The sequence below is a fragment of the Cavia porcellus genome, unplaced genomic scaffold, assembly GCF_034190915.1.
Source record: "Cavia porcellus strain 051 isolate PalLab524CR breed Dunkin Hartley unplaced genomic scaffold, mCavPor4.1 scaffold_16, whole genome shotgun sequence".
In the NCBI taxonomy this organism is placed as follows: Eukaryota; Metazoa; Chordata; class Mammalia; order Rodentia; family Caviidae; genus Cavia; species Cavia porcellus.
In genome coordinates, this window is record NW_026947499.1 from 19,699,687 (window position 1) to 19,719,167 (window position 19,481).

At 48.8% G+C, this 19,481-nt stretch overlaps 2 protein-coding genes across 2 annotated transcripts; both read left to right on the forward strand.

The window, feature by feature from the left end:
• Nucleotides 1–251: 251 nt before the first annotated feature.
• Nucleotides 252–4,606, forward strand: LOC100717041 (glutathione S-transferase theta-2). The gene is made up of 5 exons (XM_003477956.5): nucleotides 252–551; nucleotides 1,095–1,182; nucleotides 3,453–3,603; nucleotides 3,691–3,864; nucleotides 4,356–4,606. Exons 1-5 carry the CDS (start codon nucleotides 440–442, stop codon nucleotides 4,416–4,418), a joined length of 588 nt encoding a protein of 195 aa, XP_003478004.3. The 5' UTR covers nucleotides 252–439; the 3' UTR covers nucleotides 4,419–4,606.
• A 6,813-nt stretch (nucleotides 4,607–11,419) lies between these two features.
• LOC100722580 (glutathione S-transferase theta-4) lies at nucleotides 11,420–18,777 on the forward strand. Its single transcript, XM_003477971.2, has 5 exons — nucleotides 11,420–11,625; nucleotides 13,731–13,818; nucleotides 16,023–16,173; nucleotides 17,298–17,474; nucleotides 18,466–18,777. Exons 1-5 carry the CDS (start codon nucleotides 11,514–11,516, stop codon nucleotides 18,661–18,663), a joined length of 726 nt encoding a protein of 241 aa, XP_003478019.2. The 5' UTR covers nucleotides 11,420–11,513; the 3' UTR covers nucleotides 18,664–18,777.
• The last annotated feature ends 704 nt before the right edge of the window (nucleotides 18,778–19,481 follow it).

Consider the following 19,481-nt stretch of genomic DNA (forward strand, 5'->3'; position numbering starts at 1 on the left):
TAATCAAATGTAGGATATTATAGTGTCTGCCTTTTGTGCTTTTTTGGAAACATATACATGATTGAAAAGACGGACCCACAGTGCCCACAGGGGTCCTGGTCACAGTGGCCGGTGGTAACTGCCTCCTAAATGATGGACACTACACTGTAACCAGCCTGAGCCACCTATTGCCAAGGAAACCCAGCGAGTTACTCCGAGGGGGGCGGAGCCTGAGGGCGGGACTGGCGCCTGGGGGCGTGGCCGCCGAGGGTGGTAGCCCCGCCCCTCGCTCACGCAGCGATGCGGAAAAGCAGCCCGGTATCGTCTCCGCCAGGGAGGACCGGATTGAGCTGGAACCAACGTGGGCGTAAAAGGGGAGGATTTTGTCTCGGGTTCAACCCCCCCCCCCAATCTCAAGAGAAAATAGAAAGTCTGCGAACGCCAGGGCTTCACCCGCACCATGGGCCTTGAGCTCTACCTGGACCTCCTGTCGCAGCCCTGCCGCGCTGTCTACCTCTTCGCCAAAAAAACCGGCATTCCCTTCCAGCTGCACACCGTGAATCTGTTCAAAGGTGATCTTTATGGCTCTGCAGACCCAGTGCACCCACAGAACCCTTGCGGGCTCTAACCTGGGCGCCTTCACTTCTCTTCTTCCCCAGGGCCGTCAGATGCCCTCTTTGCTTCCACAGTGCTGCCCACCCCGCTGCGGAGCCTTAAAGTTCAGCCCTCTGCATGGGATGGTGATTGTACTTTTTAGTCTGCAGCATGCCTTGACGCCATGCCGCTACATTTCCAGGACTTGGGGAAGACAGGGGAAGAGCTGAGCCTCACGCCTTGGTGCTGCTGGTCCCTTGGCCTGACTACCAGAGCTAAATAACTTCTTTCGAACCATCTGCAGCGTCCTCTCGCATCTACTAACGTCCCTTGGCTGCCTCTGGAGTGGCACCGCAGGCAGGGCATTCCCACTTGTAGGCCAAAGGGGCCTAGCCAGGGATGAGGCTGAGCAGCCCACTGGCTCCAGCCCTGGAGTGTGGCTCTAGTGGGAGAGAGGGAAAGGAAGGGCAAAGGAGCGCAGCTTGTGCCCTGCACTCATTTTCTGACTGCTTCTTTCTTAGGGCAGCATTTGACTGAGGAGTTTTCCCAAGTTAACAGCCTGCAGAAGGTGCCTGTCCTCAAAGACGGGGACTTCTTCCTGAGTGAAAGGTGCCCTTCTTTCCGTTCACTTTCTAAGCCCTAAGCCCACCTGGCCTCCTTTTCTTCCCTATTGTGGGTCCTCTCAGAGTCTATGGGGTCATTTACGGGGAAAGCAGATAGCTTCATGACCAGTCTGGGGTGACTGGAGGCTTACTCCTGTTTCTGTTCCTCTCTTGTCCTTAACCTCCTCTGCTGGTCTCTGGGGTCTCTCCATCCCCAAAGGGGTATGGAAGACAGATTAATAGTGTTGGGCAGAGAGTAGGTTCCACAAATGGAAGTTGGAAAGGGCCTCTCCTGAATTCTCAGAGGTTCCTGACCCCAGGCTACCCAAGCTGGCCCTGTGCCAGCAACCCACCTGTGGGTTCTCCTGTACTGACCTTTGGGTTCCAGGAAAATTCTTTCCACGTGCTTGGTGTACTGAACAAAAAATTGTGCAAGACACACAAAAATGGTAACAGGGTGTACATTTATTAAAGGTGGAAAGTTACTATACTATGCAGAGTGTGGGGGCTAGTGAATAGATTTACAGAAGCCATGAAGAGGATGGACAGAGTCTTTTATATTTGGAATTCCTAGATTGGCTTCTCACTCATGCAAATAAAGCATTCAGGATGGTTGTCCAGGCAAACATGCACTTGGCCTGATGCCGGATATAAACTGGCCTATAGACTCATGTGGCTTTGTGCCAGATATAAATTAAGGATTGAAAATAGTGCTTCTCTGATTGGCCCTGCATACAGTGCTCAGGAATTGCAGAGTCATCTTCAGATCTACTTTTCTGCACATATGCCCTGGGTCTCTGTGACTGACAGATTACCCCCAGTCTGACTAGTTTTGCCCCAGCCCTAATCTCTTACCTCATTTCCCAAGAGACATAATCCCTATAGTTCTTTATGGGTCCTGAGGGACTGGAGGTCTCTTTCTTCATATAGCTGCTGGTCCAACTACCACATCCTACCTATGTGCTCTTTTAATACCTTGGGATATTGGGATTTACTGGCTGGGCCGATAAGTACCTATCAGGAAACAATGAGAAAAGAGTTAGTATCTATGTAGTTGAGAACTGTTGAGCTGCGTGTTGAGTGGGAGAAAGTTCTGTGAATTTGTCAGGAGAGTCCTGGCTTATAGTCTAGATCATCATCTGAGGCCCTGAATAGATACACTTTACTATTAGATTGGGGAAATAGAGGCCAAATGTGAGGAGTGGGTCAGAATATTTCTTGATTGGTTTGTTTGTTTGCTCTTTCTTTCTCTTCTTCCTCTTTGTCTTCCTCTTCTCCTTTTTCTTCTCCTTCTCATTTTTTGAGAGAGGGTTTTGCTATGTAGGTCAGCCTGGCCTTGAACTCACTTTATAGCTCAAGCTGGCCTGGAACTCAAGGATCCTCCTATGTGCTGGGATTACAGTGTGCACCACCACGACCTGCCTCCTGGTCTGTTTTAAAGGCTAGACTATGATAGTTTCAGCAATTAGACACATTATTTTTCCATGCTATTATCTGGAAAAAATATCTAAGGATTTTTATCTCCATGTTTCCTGTGGAGAATAAAGCATGTTAAAGAGGAATATTAGATAAACTACCAAGAGCCAGGCAGGAAGAGGATAAGAGGTCAGGTAGCTGCAGAAGTGATGGCTGGGAGACATGTTGAGAAATCTAAGGATGTGATTCCTTTCCTGATCTCTGAGCCCTGTACATGGATGTTTAAGGGAATCCATAGAGCACCCCCATACCTGCTCCATGCAAGGCTCTAGGGGCCCAGGAATCCTCTTCTGAGCTGAGCAGCCTCAGACATGTTGCTTGACTCTTCAGAGCTCTAGTTTCCTCATATGCTAAAAGGTCAACAAGCACACCTGTAATTCCAGCCTTCGAGAGGCTGAGGCAGGAGGATTGTCCTGCCAGTTCAAGGCCAGCCTGGGCTTACATAGTGAGTTCAAGCCAGCCTAGACTACATAGCAGGACCCTAGGGGTTCACAGAGATGAAACTCTAAAAGGGCAAAGTGATGTTCTGGCCAACAGGGCCTAAGACAACAAAGAAACAAAGAGAAGCAGGGAATGTAGCTTGCATGAAGCCCTGGGTTCAATCCATACTACCACAAAACAAAATGAAAAAGAAAGGCAGTGTAGTCCAAGGAGAAGGCAGAGCCAGAGAGCTGAGATGAGATCTGGGGCCAGGGGACAGTCCATCAAATGCTGAGAGGGGTTCATGGGAGATGGGAGTAACCTGGGTTAAATGCCTGGTACCAAAGGCTTTCCAGTCACACTTCCCACTCCTGTCTCCAGCTCAGCCATCCTGATTTACCTGAGTTGTAGGTGCCAGGTGGGAGACCACTGGTACCCCCCTGACCTGCAGTCCCGTGCCCGCATCCATGAGTACCTGGGCTGGCATGCTGACAACATCCGTGGCACCTTTGGTGTGACCCTGTGGGCCCGGGTAAGGAGAGCCATCAGGGGAGGACTTGAGCCTCAGGGAACTAACAAAGCTGGAGTCACAGATTGAGTTCACCATTTATCCCCACAGATTATAGCCCCGCTCATGGGGCTCCAGATACCTGAGGAAGAGGTGGAACGCAATAAGACCGGAATGAGCCAGGCTCTGCAGCAGCTGGAAGACAAGTTCCTGAGGGACAAGGCCTTCCTCATGGGCCAGGAGATGACACTGGCCGATCTCATGTCACTGGAGGAGCTGATGCAGGTGTGAGAGCAGCCAGTGAAGTAGTGGCTGTGGCTTTCATTTGTGTTTTGGAGACAGGGGCTCACTATGTAGGTCAGACTGATCTTGAACTGACGCTGTAGCCCAGTCTGGCCTTGAATGCATGGTGATCATTCTGGCTCAGCCTGTTGAGTACTGGGACTACAGCTGTGTGCCACCACACCCAGCTCAGCCCCTGTCCTATTCCCAGCCCTATGAGTCGGATAGAAGTGCCAAGACCTGGGAGAGCCAGGATTTGCTCAGAATCCCAAAGCAAGTCTGACTGAGTCGGGGCCAGAGCCTGATGTTCCTGCTTAGATGTGGGGTCTCCTTCTGCTTGCTGTCAGGGTCTGAGGCTGACACTGCACTGCCCTGGGGCAGAGATTTCTTCTGCTGGAGATTCATATGAGGGTTGGGGAAGGGACCTAATATCAGGGCTATGCTGCCACCACTGGGCCTTAGTATCTCCACCCTTTCCCACTTTGTCTCTGCAGCCAGTGATTTTTGGCTATGATGTGTTTGAGGGACGGCCACGACTGGCAGCATGGCGTGAGTGAGTGAAGGCTTTCCTGGGTGCTGAGCTGTGGCAGGAGACCCATGCTCCCGCCTTGAACTTTTTGGATCAGTGGACCAAAAATACTCTCTTAATGCTCCGTCCGGAGTCCTACCCAAGTTTCCTGCTTCGAATTGCAAGGATCCCCTGAGTGGTCCAACTGGTAATAAAGATTCATCTGTTTTCATCTGCCCCCTTTCATCTTTTTCATCTGGGAGTCCTTGTCTCTGACTCTGGGAGGTTCTTTACATGGGTGGCACAGCAAGTGTCCTTAGGAATGCTTCCCCTTGGTGCACGATATGTAATCAATAGGAAACAGAAAGCTTCTAAAACTCAGTAACATGGAGAAAAGAAAACCAATGAAAAATCACCAAATACCAGCTATGTTTTAAATGTATAAAGATTCTAACACTTTGAATAAGAAACCGAGAGTTGCTGGCTTTATGGCATTGTTCTATTACACATAGAGGGTAAAATTATATCTCAGTAATTCATGTATAACCAAAGAAATCTCACAGATGTCACATCTATCTTATTATTACCAAGGCAACAAAAATATTTTGTTTGTCTTTGTTTTGGCTTATCTTTTGTTTTTGCTTTTGGAGACAGAGTATCACTATGTAGTATAGGCTTGCCTTGAACTCAGTTCCTCAAACTCCCAGCGATCCTCCTGCCTCAGCCTCCTGAATGCTGGGATTACAGGCTTGTCTCACCACATCTGACAACAAAAATATTAATTAACCAATTAGGATCGCAAACTATTAAGGGATATAGATGGTGCTTCACAGAACATAGTAACAATCTTTGAAGTCTAGAAAACTTAAAAGATTTCACAAGCACTCCTACTTTCCAGACTAGTTTCCCAGTAACAGCAGTCAGTGAGGTTGTACGTTGTCACACAAACCTCCCTGTGTGTTCATGGGATGGAACTCAAACCAGTGAACAGAATCTAATATAAAAGAGTGATTGTCCGGCATTATTCAAAGACAGACAAACCGGATTATCAGAGAGGATGGATGCCACTGTCTGGAGAATCAGTACTCTTAGGTCTGGGGGCCAGGGGAGGATATTAGAGTCCGAGAACTTTGGACATGAGGTTTCTGCAGAGAATGTTGCTCACTCTTGGGCATCAGTTTTCAAAGGCACTCTTCATAGGTTATGTGACAGATATGGACACAATTCTTGGATGAGACAGAAGATGTTACTGTCAACCCATAAATAGAGACCTTAACCTTCTCTGAGTCCCCTGCCTACCTGTCAAGGGCTTGCTGTGCCCAGAATGGCTCCCAGAAGCAACCACACTGCAACTGTCCTGTCCTGAGAGGTGGCTGTTGTATGGAGGCCCCCTGAGAAACCAGTCTGGCTGCCTCTTTTTTTCCTTTCAGAGATTCTTCATGTGTTCAGGTGCACCCTGGCTTGCTTTCCTGGGCATTTCCCATCATCCTCAGGAGTAGGTGGTGGCAACTTGGGCCTTCTTCATCTGCCCTGGTTGCTTTTTAGTTGTTCACAACTGGACAGTTTTACTTTTAACAGACACTCCAATAAAATACAAGTAAGCAGCCAGGAAAGTTAAGACTCCCAGTGCTGTGTGGGCAACAGGTAAGTCCTGGAGAGCGTCCCTCCATGGAACTGACCATACCATGTACCAGCTTAACCAGGGTAGCAGGATCCCTAGGTCACCTGGCATGAGGAGGGGTAGGAAAGACTCCTGGATATGACCTTGAATTTCAGCTGGTGTCCTTGGAAGAGGGAAGGGCCACACTAATAGTTGCTGGAGGTATGAGGACTGGGGAGGGGGCACTGGGGGAGTCCATGCATGCCAGCAGGGATGCGGAGGCAAAGGCAGAGGTGACACCGGAAAGGTGGGGACTAGCTATTGAGCCTTCCTGAGGAAGAGGACATTCATTTCCAGGCAATGGGGAGTACATGGGTTTGTGGCAGTCAGGAAAGGGGAGGGATCACAGAGATCACATCACAGAGATTTCTTCTGCTGGAGATTCTCAGAGACATGGAAATGGCTGCTTTGGGAGGATTCTTGAGTAGGCCACTACCATTGCCTGGGCCCTGCCCACTCTGAGCTGAAGTATCAGATGCTGAGCCTCTGGTACTCTACCTGCTATGGTATTGATTGTACAGACAGTCACACATAGTGCCTGTGTCATGAACACTCCTGGTGTTGGGAAAGAAATCTAGGGCAGAAGATATGACAGTGTGGGAGCAGTCAAAGCACTCAAGGGAGGGGTACAGACTGGGCCTGGCACAGGTGCTGGCTTCTTGGGGTCTAGGCCTAGATCCCCACCCCTCAAATGGGTACACAGCAAAGTCCCAAAAGAATGAGACAAGTGGCATGATCTTTAGGGCTCCAGAAGGACTAAAATCCTCTGCAAAATTTATAACTCTGCTGGCTGGCCAATCAACTGACCTTAGGCAGCCCATATTTAATCAGAACAAGCAAGGAGTTGAGTGGAAAATGCAGGAACCCTAAGCAGGATCTTGGGAGGTTTTCAAGGACCCCTCAGGGCAACAGACGATGCTAATTAAGGAAAACTTTCCAGAAAGTCTCCAGCTGGCCTCAGCTGTGGCCTATCTTGCCCCCTGAGGTAGCTCCTCGTTCTTGGTTCAATCATGCTGGGGCCACGCCACAGCCCCGCACATGTATTCAGCTTTAGCGGCTCCAACACTGGCTGTGCTCAAGGAAAAGCTGGGCAGGACGTCATCACCAGATGCTGGGACAGGAACAAGCTCCTGGCTTTCCTCGTGTGATCCTAGCTGACCTGATGGTGCCCAGGAGTTAATGCTGGTGCGGGGGTGGCCTTGGAGCAGCGGCGAAGCCTTCCTCCGTCTCCTGGGTGCTGCCCAGCCTCTTGTCTGCTTCTGGAAGGGCTGGTAGAATCCTTCCCTGGCTTCTCTCAGATCCTGTGGATGTCACCTTGCCCTGGGCCTCAGGTGGGCATCAGTGATGTGACTGTCCCTTCCTCCTGTGCTAGTCTCTCTGAAATGGAGGCCTCAGCACTGGTGCACCCGTGGCCTCACGGCAGGGCGTCAGTGATATGACTGTCCCTTCCTCCTGTGCTAGTCTCTCTGAAATGGAGGCCTCAGCACTGGTGCACTCGTGGCCCCACGGCAGTGGCTCTCAGCTTGCTGTGTTGGCTGTAGGTGGTGGCATGGTATGAGCAAGTGGAGGCTTTCTTGAGTCCCTGGACACCCACAGCCCTCTCCTGACCATCTGAGGTAGGCAGTTAGAGCCCCTGAAAGATCGTATTAGAGGTGCTCTTGAAGGGCTGAGAGACACAATGACTTCTTTTGTGTCACTTATTCTTGTGCATTCCCTCCATGATTTTTGTGTCTCTGAGTCTCTCTATTGAATGAACGAGTAAGTGAACAAATGCCTCTCAATTCTCTAAGCTTCCTCATCTTGCTGTCCTCTTTCTCTCTGGTTTATCAATCTCATTCCTCCCTTTCAGTGCAGTCACATGGCCCCAGATCCATGACGGCAAATCTGGATGTGGAGCTGCCTGCATAGGATGGGGCTGTTAGGCTCCAAGGCAATAAACCAAGAACCACTGGCACCTCTGAGCATGGCAGACCTGGGCCCAGTTTCTCTCCACGGGCCTTGCCGTGTAATTGTCCTGCTGGGCCTGCTTGCCTCCAGGACAGCTGGCTATGGGCAACCCTGGCTCCTAGAGGCTTCCTGGTCCTATTTCTGCCTCTCCTCTGGGGAAGGGCCCATGCTGATCATGCTCTCAGTGGCCTCCAGAGCCTCTCCTTGGGGAAGTCTAATGGCCTAACCAGGTGTCAGCCTTTTATATATGTCTGGTCCCTCATTCCCAGAAAGAGCAGCCGTGGTCCCAGGATTCACTCACAATGACCTTGCTTGACACCATCATGGTGACCAAGGATGGCAACATCTCGACTTGCCTTGCTGGGCCATGTGCTGTTCCCAGAACCAGAATGGTTTCATTCCTACTCAAGCCACCTAACCTGTGAATGTATGTTGGGGAAAGGGGTGGCCCCCAAATGTTCTGTCCACTGACAGTCTTCAGTTCCTGTGAAGAGTGGGAAAGATTATAGCCTCTTGCATGGGTCAGTAAGGTATGACCAGAGAGTGTCTTCCACCTACTTGAGATCCAGAGTGGGGTCCTGCAAACTTTCTGGAAGGCCCTGGCTGGGTGTCCAGAAGGGCCAAGCTAGCTCTGGTTTGCTGCCTGCTTCATGTCTTACTCCAGTGCCCATGCCAGACCACAGCTCTCTAGGCACCCTTTAAGCTGTCTCCAGGTCCACAAAGTCCTTTTCCACAATCCAGTCCTCAATATCACAAGGCCTGGTCCTATCAAAGGGTAAGTGGATTGCAGTCTAAGAGGAGACCAGAGACAGACAGTAATCCAGGCTAGTGCAAACAAGTCCAGGGAGTGTGACTGTGGTGGGTGTGAGGAGAAACACCCCAAGACGGAGCACACGGGGTGGGAGGGTATTTCGAGAGGGAGCAAGTGATCAGATATGAACTTCAGATGATGATGATGCCTGTATAGTAACAAGACAGAAGGCCCCGAGCGTCGCGCTGGGGCCAGCCTAGAGGTGAGGAGGCTGGCCTAGAAGCTGTGCTCTGACCCAGAGTTTTACAAAATAAAGGGTAAGCTTTGTTTTACTTTTAGTTAACTGTCACCCTGAGGGACCACATAGCACCCATGCGATTAAAACCGAGTGGATTCTTGGGGAGTCCTGTGTACTAAGGTATCTCTAGGGTGTCCGTCATTTCTGTCAGTCTTATCCAGAGAGATCCATTGAGAGTCACCTGGGCTGCCACGCAAATCTCTTAAGTCTGAAACCCTGATTTATCTTTCCTTCTTCCTATTCCCCTGCAGTCCTGGCATGACTTTTCCCATTTATGCCACCTGCTGGTTTCTGCTGGCATGAACCTAGGCCCGTCTTCCATTATCTTCAATAAATGCAGCTGGCTTTTCTTTTACCATTGGGTATACACTTGCAGTTCTCTGCTTGCTGTGCACAAAGACCTGGGATCTGGTTTTCAGATGCATCATACACAGTATCGGGAGGATGCAGTAAGAGGCAGGTCCTGCCCTGGAGATGCAGGTTGGGAAAAATTAGTCAACTCACTCTGCATGAACAAAGAAGCTGCCCAGTCCTGCTGACTCCTTCTGCCCACATGGGTCATCTTTTTCTGTCTAAGCCATGAAGACCAGATGGTGACACATTGGTACTCACACATTTCTATGAGTACCTGGCATGGCAGCGTGCCACCATCCAGCTGCTTACCACTAAAGTCTATGTGTGCAAGATGAGCCCTTGTTGGCCTGTCTTGCAGGCTGGGGCAGGATCCAGGACCCCAGAACTGGAACGTTAGCACACATTCCACCTCCCTTCTGTTGCCCTGGGAAGGCATCACAGAACTCTCTGCCCTGAGCTTGAATGAATTCTCAGAGTCTTTCTAAACACAGAGCCCAGGGACATGACTTATGGACGATGGTAGAGAAGAGGAGGAGATGAGGCTGGGGAGGCTTGGAAAGGTCCAGGAGGAGATGCCCGTCTTATCTTAGCCCTGTCTCTTCCGTCCCTTTTCTCAAGGAAGCTGTGGCTGCTGCACAGCTGAAGTGGCTGCTGGAGAGGCTGACACAAGTCTTTTTTTTTTTTTTTTGTATTTTTAGAGACAGGGTGTTGCTACGCAGTTCAGGCTGTCCTTGAGCTCACTTTGTAGCCCAGGCTGGTCTCGAATTCCCAACAATCCTCCTGCCTCAGCCTCCCAAGTGCTGGGATTACAGGCATGAGCCACCACGCCCGGCTTGAGAAATTTTTTTTTTTTTTTTGCCTTTTTCCTTTTTATCAATACCGGGAACGAACTCAGACTGCCTGCTTGCAAGGCAGGCGCTTATGCCGCTGAGCTAAATCCCCAGCCCGAGGCTGACACAAGTCTTGCAGCATCTGACTGAGGTGATCTTGGTGGCCTGGACCTTCTTGGCCACTGAGAAATTCTGGTGGTCTGAGAAACCTATAGAACTTACGGGTGTGTGGCTTTCCCATCTCTTTGGCCTCTTTGTTATGGACTCCGATGTCCATAACAAACATTCTCTGTGCTGTCCTTTGTCCCCAACCTAGTCTGTCTCCAGAAAGTAGGGACAGTTCCATTTTTGAGCTCAGGCCTCCGAAGACAGAAAATCTGCCAAGTACGGGCCAGCACTCAGGCCTCCTGCAAGCTAGTGACCTCCAGTCTCCAGGGCACAGTCTGGCCACTTGGTCTTCATCTAGGCCAGGAAGCTTCTGGGGTTTTTTCATGGCACGATCTGGCTGTCTACCTCTGACTGTCCTTTTGTGTCCCCACTACCCCACCCCCCAGCTCTTCCCACGTGTTAGTTTTCTTCCACTATAATGAAATACCCGAGGTGAAAGAGAAAAGATCTCTTTTGGTTCACAATTTTAGAAGTTCCAGTCCTTGCCTGGGTGGACCCATTGATTTCCAGCCTGTGATGAAGCTGCCAAGTGACAGTGGCCGCGAGCAGAGGTAGAGCAAACTGCTCACTTCTTGGCCATGAAGCAAAAGTAGTTCTATCCTGGAGACTACGCCTTTAATACATGGGCCTGTAGGGACGTGCAACACCCCAAACACAGCACCCAGATCCTCATTCTCTTCCTCCCAGCTTTTTCAAACCATAGTTTAGGCCAGATTTACCTGTAGATACCCCCAGTGCCTATTTCTGCTCTCACTGCTTTAGTCTCACTCTCGTCCTTGCAAAGCTGCTTATATTATGCTGTGCACTGAAGGCCTGGCACCGGGAATCCCCATGCACGAGCCAGCCCTTCTCAGACAGTGCAAGGCAGGGCTGCAGAGCAATTGCACGCATAGGAGCCTACTCTCTGCCAGCCAGCCCTCTTTACCGGGATCCTCTCTCTGCTTCTGGGTCTCCTCAGATTCTTCCCATTATGAGCATTCCAGGCTTTCTGGCCTCATAACAATATGAAGGGAAACAAAAAGTTCCAGAATGCAGAGTCAGGTCAGAGGGGGCACAAGGACAGGGTCTCGGGCTGGACATAGACTCAGGTCTGTGGCTGGCCTGCTACAGCTGTGAGACCCAGGAAATATCTCAGCATGGGCCTAGAGCTCTATATGGACCTGCTGTCAGCAGCCTGCCGTACGGTCTACATCTTTGCCAGGAAGAACAGCATCTCCTTTGACTTCCAGTTTGTAGATCTCTTGAAAGGTGAGTCCCCACTTCTGTTCTGTTCCCCCTCGGTCCTAGGGGGAAAGCCAGGGCATCCAAGTTGGAGCATTTCTGAGGAGCAGAGGCAATAGACCAAGGAGATTCCTACAAAAGTGAAGAGAAAGAAAAGATGCCAAAGTAGCAAGGTGCCCTGGTTGTAACCCTGTTTAACTACTTTAACCAAGCCCACCAATGATAGCCTCCTGCTGAGATAAAAAGTCTCCCAGGCAAACAGGAAGGAAGGGTCCAGGACACCCTCAGGTTTCCGGTCAGACACCCTTGCCATCATCTTACGTGGGTCTTGCATATTGTTTTGTGCAGCATCTGCCGACCACGCTGGTAAAGGTCAGTCATTCTGCACGTGAAACTATAGAAGGTCCGCAGCCATCATTCCCTGATATTCAAAACTGCTCAGGGGCTGAGGGTGTGTGGTAGGAGTGCTTGCCCAGCATGCTTGAGGCTCTGGGTTTGATCCTGAGAACCACACACACACAAATTATATGGAAAACTGGGCTGGGGATGGTGGCATATGCCTGTAATCTCAGTATTCAGGAGGTTGAGGCATGAGGATTGCTATGAGTTTGAAGCCAGCTTTGACTACATAGTGAAACTCTGTGTCAAAAAGCAAAAACAAAACAAAATAAAACTTGCTCAGGGTTACACAGATCCCACGCGAAGGTGAAGGCACTGGGTCCCAATCTTACCTTGAGAAAAGAAAAACAAGACAGCCTGGCATGGTGGTGCATGTCTTAATCCCAGCAGCACTCAGGCTGAGGTAGGAGGATTGCTGTGAGTTTGAGGCCAGCCTGGGCTACACAGTGAGCCCCTATGTCAAGATAAAGAAAGAAAGAAAAGAAAAGAAAAGAAAGAAAGAGAGAAAGAAAGAAAGAAAGGAAGGAAGGAAGAAAGGAAGGTTCTAAAATCTCAGCTTATAGACACAGATGAGGAGGAGACACGGGAGCTACAGAAAAGAGTTTGAATGGAGCCCCCAGAAACGTTTCCCCTTGGGGGATCACCAGCTAGTGTGGGTCACAGCCACAGAAACACAACTTGCTGTGCCACAGGCAGCCCCAGGAAAAAGACAGAGAAGTTGGTTAACTCCACAGACAGAATAAAATTTAACGAGACACATTTTACTTTTATGGGGTCTCAAAGGAGTATCATTAATCATTTATAGTTCCCCAAAGGAGAAGGATGGAGTTTTAGTAACTGTAGGTGTGAGTTTAACCATGGCCCAAAATGTGCTTAGAAATACTTTACCCTATTAAAGGGTATAATGAAGTTTGAGGTCCACTTGTAGTCAGGTCCTTCACCACCTATGTTCGCATCAGTCTCCTCCCATTTGCTCTTGCAACCTGAATCCCGCCTTCTTGTCTTAAGCGGCTTGCTTGCTTCACTGACACCCGATTTACTTTTCACTTTTTATCACCAAATATTGCAGTTGCCTGCTTGCTTTCCCTTGGGCTAACACTTCAAAATCCTGCCACCGTGGGCCAGGAATTTAGCTCAGTGGTGTAAGTGCCTGTGTGGCAAGTGTGAAGTCATCAGTTCGATCCCTGGTACCAGGAAAAAAAAATCCTGCAAATTTGCTCTGCCTCAGAGACTGCTGGTCAGGAAGAGTTACAATTTCTTCCCTCTTTGTGGAAGTCTCTATTCAGGTCACATGACCCCAATTGTATTTGAAGGGTTCTCCTGCAAATTTTCAATTGCGTTTTACCCCTGCGCTGCCCCCTCTAAAAGCAGGGAACACAGGAAGGATGGCAGGAATGGGGATGAGTGGGACCCAGGGCCCTATGATTTTAGTTCATTCACAGAGTGCAACTTCGGGCCACAGAGCTTAGGCGTGGGGGCTGCAGATCTCCAGCTGCTGTGAATCACAGCATTCTTTTGGCCTGGGGCAACAGTGGTCACCAAATGTGGGATGGAAGCAGGCTAGGAATCAGAAATCCTGTTCTGCTACTGAGCTGTGGCCTGGGCAAGCCACCCTGTTCCTCAAGATAGTCTTACCTTCTTAGAATAAATCAGAAAGGTATTTCTGTCTCTGAGAATCCGGTTTTCTCTTCTCTGGGATCCCGTTAGCCTCAAAGTCTCCCTGCCCCTCTCAGGTCACCACCACAGCAGGGAATACATCGAGATTAACCCCCTGAGGAGGTTGCCCTGTCTCAGAGATGGAAAATTTGTCTTATCTGAAAGGTAAGGACCCTTCCATCATCTGGCTCTGCTGTTCCTGGGAGACTTGGTGGGGACCAATCTGCTAGCATTTATTTAGCTTTTTATTGTGGAAAATTTCACACAGGTACTAAAAGAGAATGGCTACTAACTAACGAGCAGCACAACAAAACCCCACAGCCACCTGCCAGCTCCACCAACTGTTGAGTTGGAGCCCGTTTTGCATCATATGCACCCTCCCTAGGTCTTTCTGCCAAACCCTCTATTGTTTCCCTCACTGTTATGCTTGTGTCTAGATGTACCCCCAAAGCCTTATGCAGTCATAGGTGGAGCTTTTTCAGAAGTGGCTGGATCTAGAGTGCGTGACACTGGGATTGATTCATGGTGCAACGCTAGGCTGAAGGGCTTTAGGATTAAGGGTGTGAGTCCTACCTGCCTTCAGTAGCCTGGATAAGATAAATGGGGCAGAAAGAGCCACATTGTCCCTTGTTGTTTTTTTTTCTATCTTATGGGCATCATGAACTGTCTGTTCTGTGACACCCCACTGCCAAGCCATCCCGCCTTGGAGCCAGCTGACTATGGATTTTAAACTTTTACAAAGTGTGAGCTAAGTAAACCTTTTCCCCTTTAACTTCGGATGTCTAGTATTTTGTCTTAGCAATGAGAGAAAAGTAACTAAGATACCCAAATATGCTTAGGAATATACATGCCTCTTTAAAATAGCAATACACAATACACTTATAGTACCTAACAAAATTAACAGTAAACCAGGTATGATGATGCATGCCTATAATCCCAACATCATGGGAGGCTGAAGCAAGAGGGTTAAAAACTCAAGCCCAGCCTGGGACACTTAATGATTTAGAGAGACCTTGTCTCAAAATATAAATAAATAAATAAGTCTGGGATATACTCCAGTGAGAAAATCCTACATTTAGTTCTCGGTATTCTCTGCTCAACAAAAATGATTCTTGGATTTCTGCAAATATCTAGTTCCCATTAGAAGTGTCTGTCTCATAAATATTTTCTTAGTAGTTTGGTTGAATTGGAGTCCGAAACAGTTTTGAGTACTGCAGCTGGTTTATCTATCTGTTATGTTATTCTTTTCCTGCAGCCCCATTGTCTGTTCATTTTTGGTTGCTAAAACAACACTACACACTGGATAATAGTAGGACAGAGGTTGAATTTAGCTCATGGCTCTGGAGGCCAGAAAGTCCAAGAACGTGGAGCTGGCATCTGCTTGGCACCTGGCAAAGGCCTTGCCTCTGGGCCCTGGCATGGACAGAGATCCATGGTTAGACAGAACAAGCTGGAGAAAGCTTGCTTTTACACCAACGCCTGTCTTGTGATAACCAATTAGTCTAGTAATTCTCTTACCCATAAATAGATTTGATTCAATCCATTCACTTGACTCAATCACTTAGTGGTCCCATGTCTTAATACTTCATAATGAAGATTAAATTTCAACCCCTGTTATGGTGGGGCGGTCCAAACCATAGTACTTTCTCTATTCCTCAACTTCAATATCTTTGCATGTTTCCTACTAAGGATGATAAAGAAACCGGGTCCTTTGTTCTGTGGAGTTTCCTGTAGCAGCCATCAATCAGCTAGGCTCAAAACATTCCCATCCCCCAATGATGTCCCCAGTCTGCCTCTCCTGTGGGACGCTGAGGGGCTCTGCAGCCTCCCCCCACCAATACTTTTCCCTTTGTAATTGCTGGAGCCGCCATCTTGGCTTCCCTGATGTTGATTCTGTCCCCTCCATCCAGTACAGAGGGATGAATCTTCCATCCCCACAGTCCTAAGGATTAAGTCCAACTCTTCCTCTGAGGACCTCCATAGTGTCTCTGGCTATCTCTCTTCATTCCCCACTGGCCCTCATCTTTCCAGATATACTCACCTGCTCCTGTTCTCCAAACTCACTTCACTCTGTTATCCTGGTGTTTAGCACATGCCCCCCTGGTCTGACTGTCCTTCCTGATGCCACCCACAGACTTCTGCTCACCCTTCAAGTCCCCCTGCCCTCACTGCGTATGGGACTGACGGCGTGGGGGAAGCCTTTCCCAGGGCCCTTTGGAATCTCTTCTCCCCTGGAAACCTGTCAGCACCTAGAGCTTGTCTGTGGCTAGAGGCTACCCAGGATCAGATGGGCCCAGGCCACGCTGCCGTGGTTGGTGTTGGGGCCTTCAGCAGGGCAGGGCAGTGACCCTGACCTATCCTTTCTGCAGCGTGGCCATCCTCTTCTACCTGTGCCGCAAGTACAGCGTGCCTTCTCATTGGTACCCTCCAGACCTGCACACGCGTGCCCGTGTGGATGAGTTCATGTCCTGGCATCACACGGCCATTCAGCAGCCCATGAACAAGTTACTCTGGATCAAGGTGAGCGGGTCCATGTCTGGGCCTCAGGGACAAGTGAACAAAGGTGACAAGAATCCTGAAGTCCAGTCCTCACTCTGTTGACCACTGATGAGCTCAAGTACATCTTCTTCCCTTCCTGAGGCTCATTTCCTTTGCTCCTGCCCTGCCTGGCTTATAGAACTGCTAGGGGTGTGGAGTGAACCACTGAGTATGAGAGAGTTTTTGTTTCGGCGAGGAGAAAGACACCCAAGAAAGGCTCATACTACTCAAGCCAGGAGAGGACTCAAGATTCTGAACTAGAGAATATTAATTCAAAAGGTCCGGAAAACAAAGACTATATGTCTCTACTTCTAATCTTATGCCTGTGTCATTGTCTGTTTCACATTACTATAATAAAACACCAAAAGGCTGAGTAACTTATAAAGAAAAGAGACTACTTTAGCTCACAGTTTGGAGGCTTAAAGTTCAAACAGCACAGTGCCATCTCTGCACAATGGGCGCAACTACATGAGGAGCTACACAGTAAGACAGAAGTCAGAGAGTGGAAATAGTGCCAGTCTCCCTCTTTGATTATAACTTTATCTTTTGAAAATGAACTCAGTGTCCCATGAAAACTACCTCAATCCCTTCCCAGGGCCGTGGTACCCAGAGGTACTCCACCACTGAGCTATATCCCAAGCCCCCTCCCCTTTTACTGACACAGGGTCTCACTAAGTTACCCAGGCATTGAATTTGTAATTCTTCTGCCTCAGCCTCCTAAGCAATTGAGATAACAGGCATGTACCACCACACGTCACAAAAGTCCCAGCATTTTAAGTTTCTACCGTATCTTACATTGCCACACGGGAGACCAAGCTTCCAACACATGAACTCATGAGGGACACACTCGAATCATATCCAAACCATAGCAACTTGTGACAGATATCTCTAATCAATCACAAGATTCCTTTTTGTTGGAGCCTCAGATTCCTTTTGAACTCATAGCCCCAGGAATCTTCATTGTTAGTTAGAATTGCAGAAAGAAGGGAAACTACTTTACATCCTTGGTACAGTCCAATATCTAGCAGACAAAGATACGGAAGCCTGGAGGGTACATGGGGGGCTGGGTGCAGCATCTGTTTCCCTTCTCTCCCCAACCTGGCCAGTTGCTGATCCCAATGATCACAGGAGAGAAGGTTTCGGAGGAAAAGATGAACCAAGTAGTAGAAGAGGTGAAGAAAAACCTTCAGTTGTTCGAGGAGAAGTTTCTGCAGGACAGGATGTTCATCACAGGGGATCACATCTCACTGGCTGACTTGGTGGCCCTAACGGAGATGATGCAGGTAGGGGATGGGAGGCTGGGGACCAAGCCTGGGCAGAGGCAGACTGCGCCTGACATTGGCAGGGTTGTAAATTGAGACATTAGTGAAGCCAGAGAGGCAGGCAGGGCCAGGATGAGGGTTGCGGAAGTCAGGTCTAGGTGTCCTTTCTTGGCAAGGATTCTACAGTGTGGGGAGGAGCTAGAGGGTGAGACCAGGACAAAGAGAACATTGCATTCCTTCATCCATCTATCAAGATGCCTTCTCCTCTTCCTCTGGACTCTCAGGAAATGTTCAGAGCCTCCAGAGGTGTTCTCTTCCTCAGAGCTCCAGACAAGCTCTGGGCCAGGGTGGTGTGCGAGGTGCACATAGAGGCACACTGTGGTGTGAGGCACTTATGTGGCCTTTATGGTAGCCAGTTCTAGGGTAGCTGGTATGTGTGGGATGGCCAGATTAGATCCAGTCAGTGTCTTGAGAGGCCAGCACAGTCCCGGGTTGATATGCAAAGTGGTCACTTTGGTCCCTGTTCATTGTGTAGTGCGATGTACCAGGAAAATTGCATCTGACATTGTCAGGGCCGCGTGTACAGCCCTGTACCTTTATACTTTACAAGAGTCCCCCAGCACTTTGAATGCCAACCAAACTGTCGCATCTCCTCTTTCAGCCTCTGTGCCTGATCACAGAAGGAAGTTCAACACAGGGGGAAAGGAACTGAGGTACCCTTCCCATCCTTGGGGATGAGGGTTTCCTTCAAAGAAAGGATCCATGTGAGTTTCAGCCTAGAGAAGTGGAAACTACCTCAGAGAGGGATCACTTCACAGGAATTCAGAAACAAACCAATGACCAAAGAATCAGGAGAATTATGGACCCTCCATCCTAATTTTACATCTATCTTCTGACCCCTTGCCAGGGCCTTACATGACTAGAAAGATGAGGAAAAGCCTTGAGACTGCCAGAGAAGACGCAAGGGGTCTTGTCCCCGGGCTGACCATGTTTTCCCTTTGTCTGTCCGCAGCCCATGGGGGGCAATTATAATGTCTTCCTAGACAGCTCCAAGCTGGCTGAGTGGCGCATGCGGGTGGAGCTGTACATCGGCTCTGGCCTCTTCTGGGAGGCCCATGACCGGCTGCTGAAGTTGGAAGAGTGGGATGTTTCAACACTGGACCCCTTGGTCAAGGAGAGGATCTGCAAATTTCTGGAGATGTACAAGTGACCCAGGGTCAGCTCATCCGCCAGAGCCCCGCTGACTCAGGCCCCCGAGCCTCCTTCCTTAGGAGAGACACTAAAAACAATCTTGTTCTTTTATCTAATAAAGAACTGGAACATCCATGGTGGCTGCTGAGCTGGGGATATATGGGGTAAGTAGAGTCTGAGGTAGGTGCAGGTGACGGTCACAGGTCCTCGCATTCTTCATAAAGAATGCAGAACTTAAAGGTTAAATATGATTACATTGTGAATGATAGTAACTGAGGACTTCAGCACTCCCTTTCAATAATAGAATAACTAGATAAAAAATCATCAAGGAGCAACACTATAAACCAGTTGGATCTACCTGAACATTCTGCACAGCAACAGCAGAATTGTTCTCAAGTGCACATGGGATATTCTCCAGCACAGGCTATATATTATTTGTCTACAAAACAAATGTCAAATTTCAGGAGACTGAAATCATGCACAGTGTGTTCACTGAACATAGTGAAATGAGATTAGAAATTAATATCAGAAGAAAACTAGACAATTTATAGGTAGAAATTAACACACTTGTAAACAACAAATGGGTCACCAAAGAAAGAAGAAATCACAAAAGGAAATTACAAAGTTGTTTTTTTTTTTTTTTTTTTGAGACAAGGTCTCCCTGTGCAGTTCAGGCTGGCCTTGAGCTCGCTTTGTGGCCTAGGCTGGTTTCAAACTTGCAATGATCCTCTTGCCTCAGCCTTCCGAGTGCTGCGATTACATGTGTACACTACCATGCCAAGCCAAAGTATATAAGTGAATGAAAATACAGCATATTAAAATGTGTGGGATGCAATA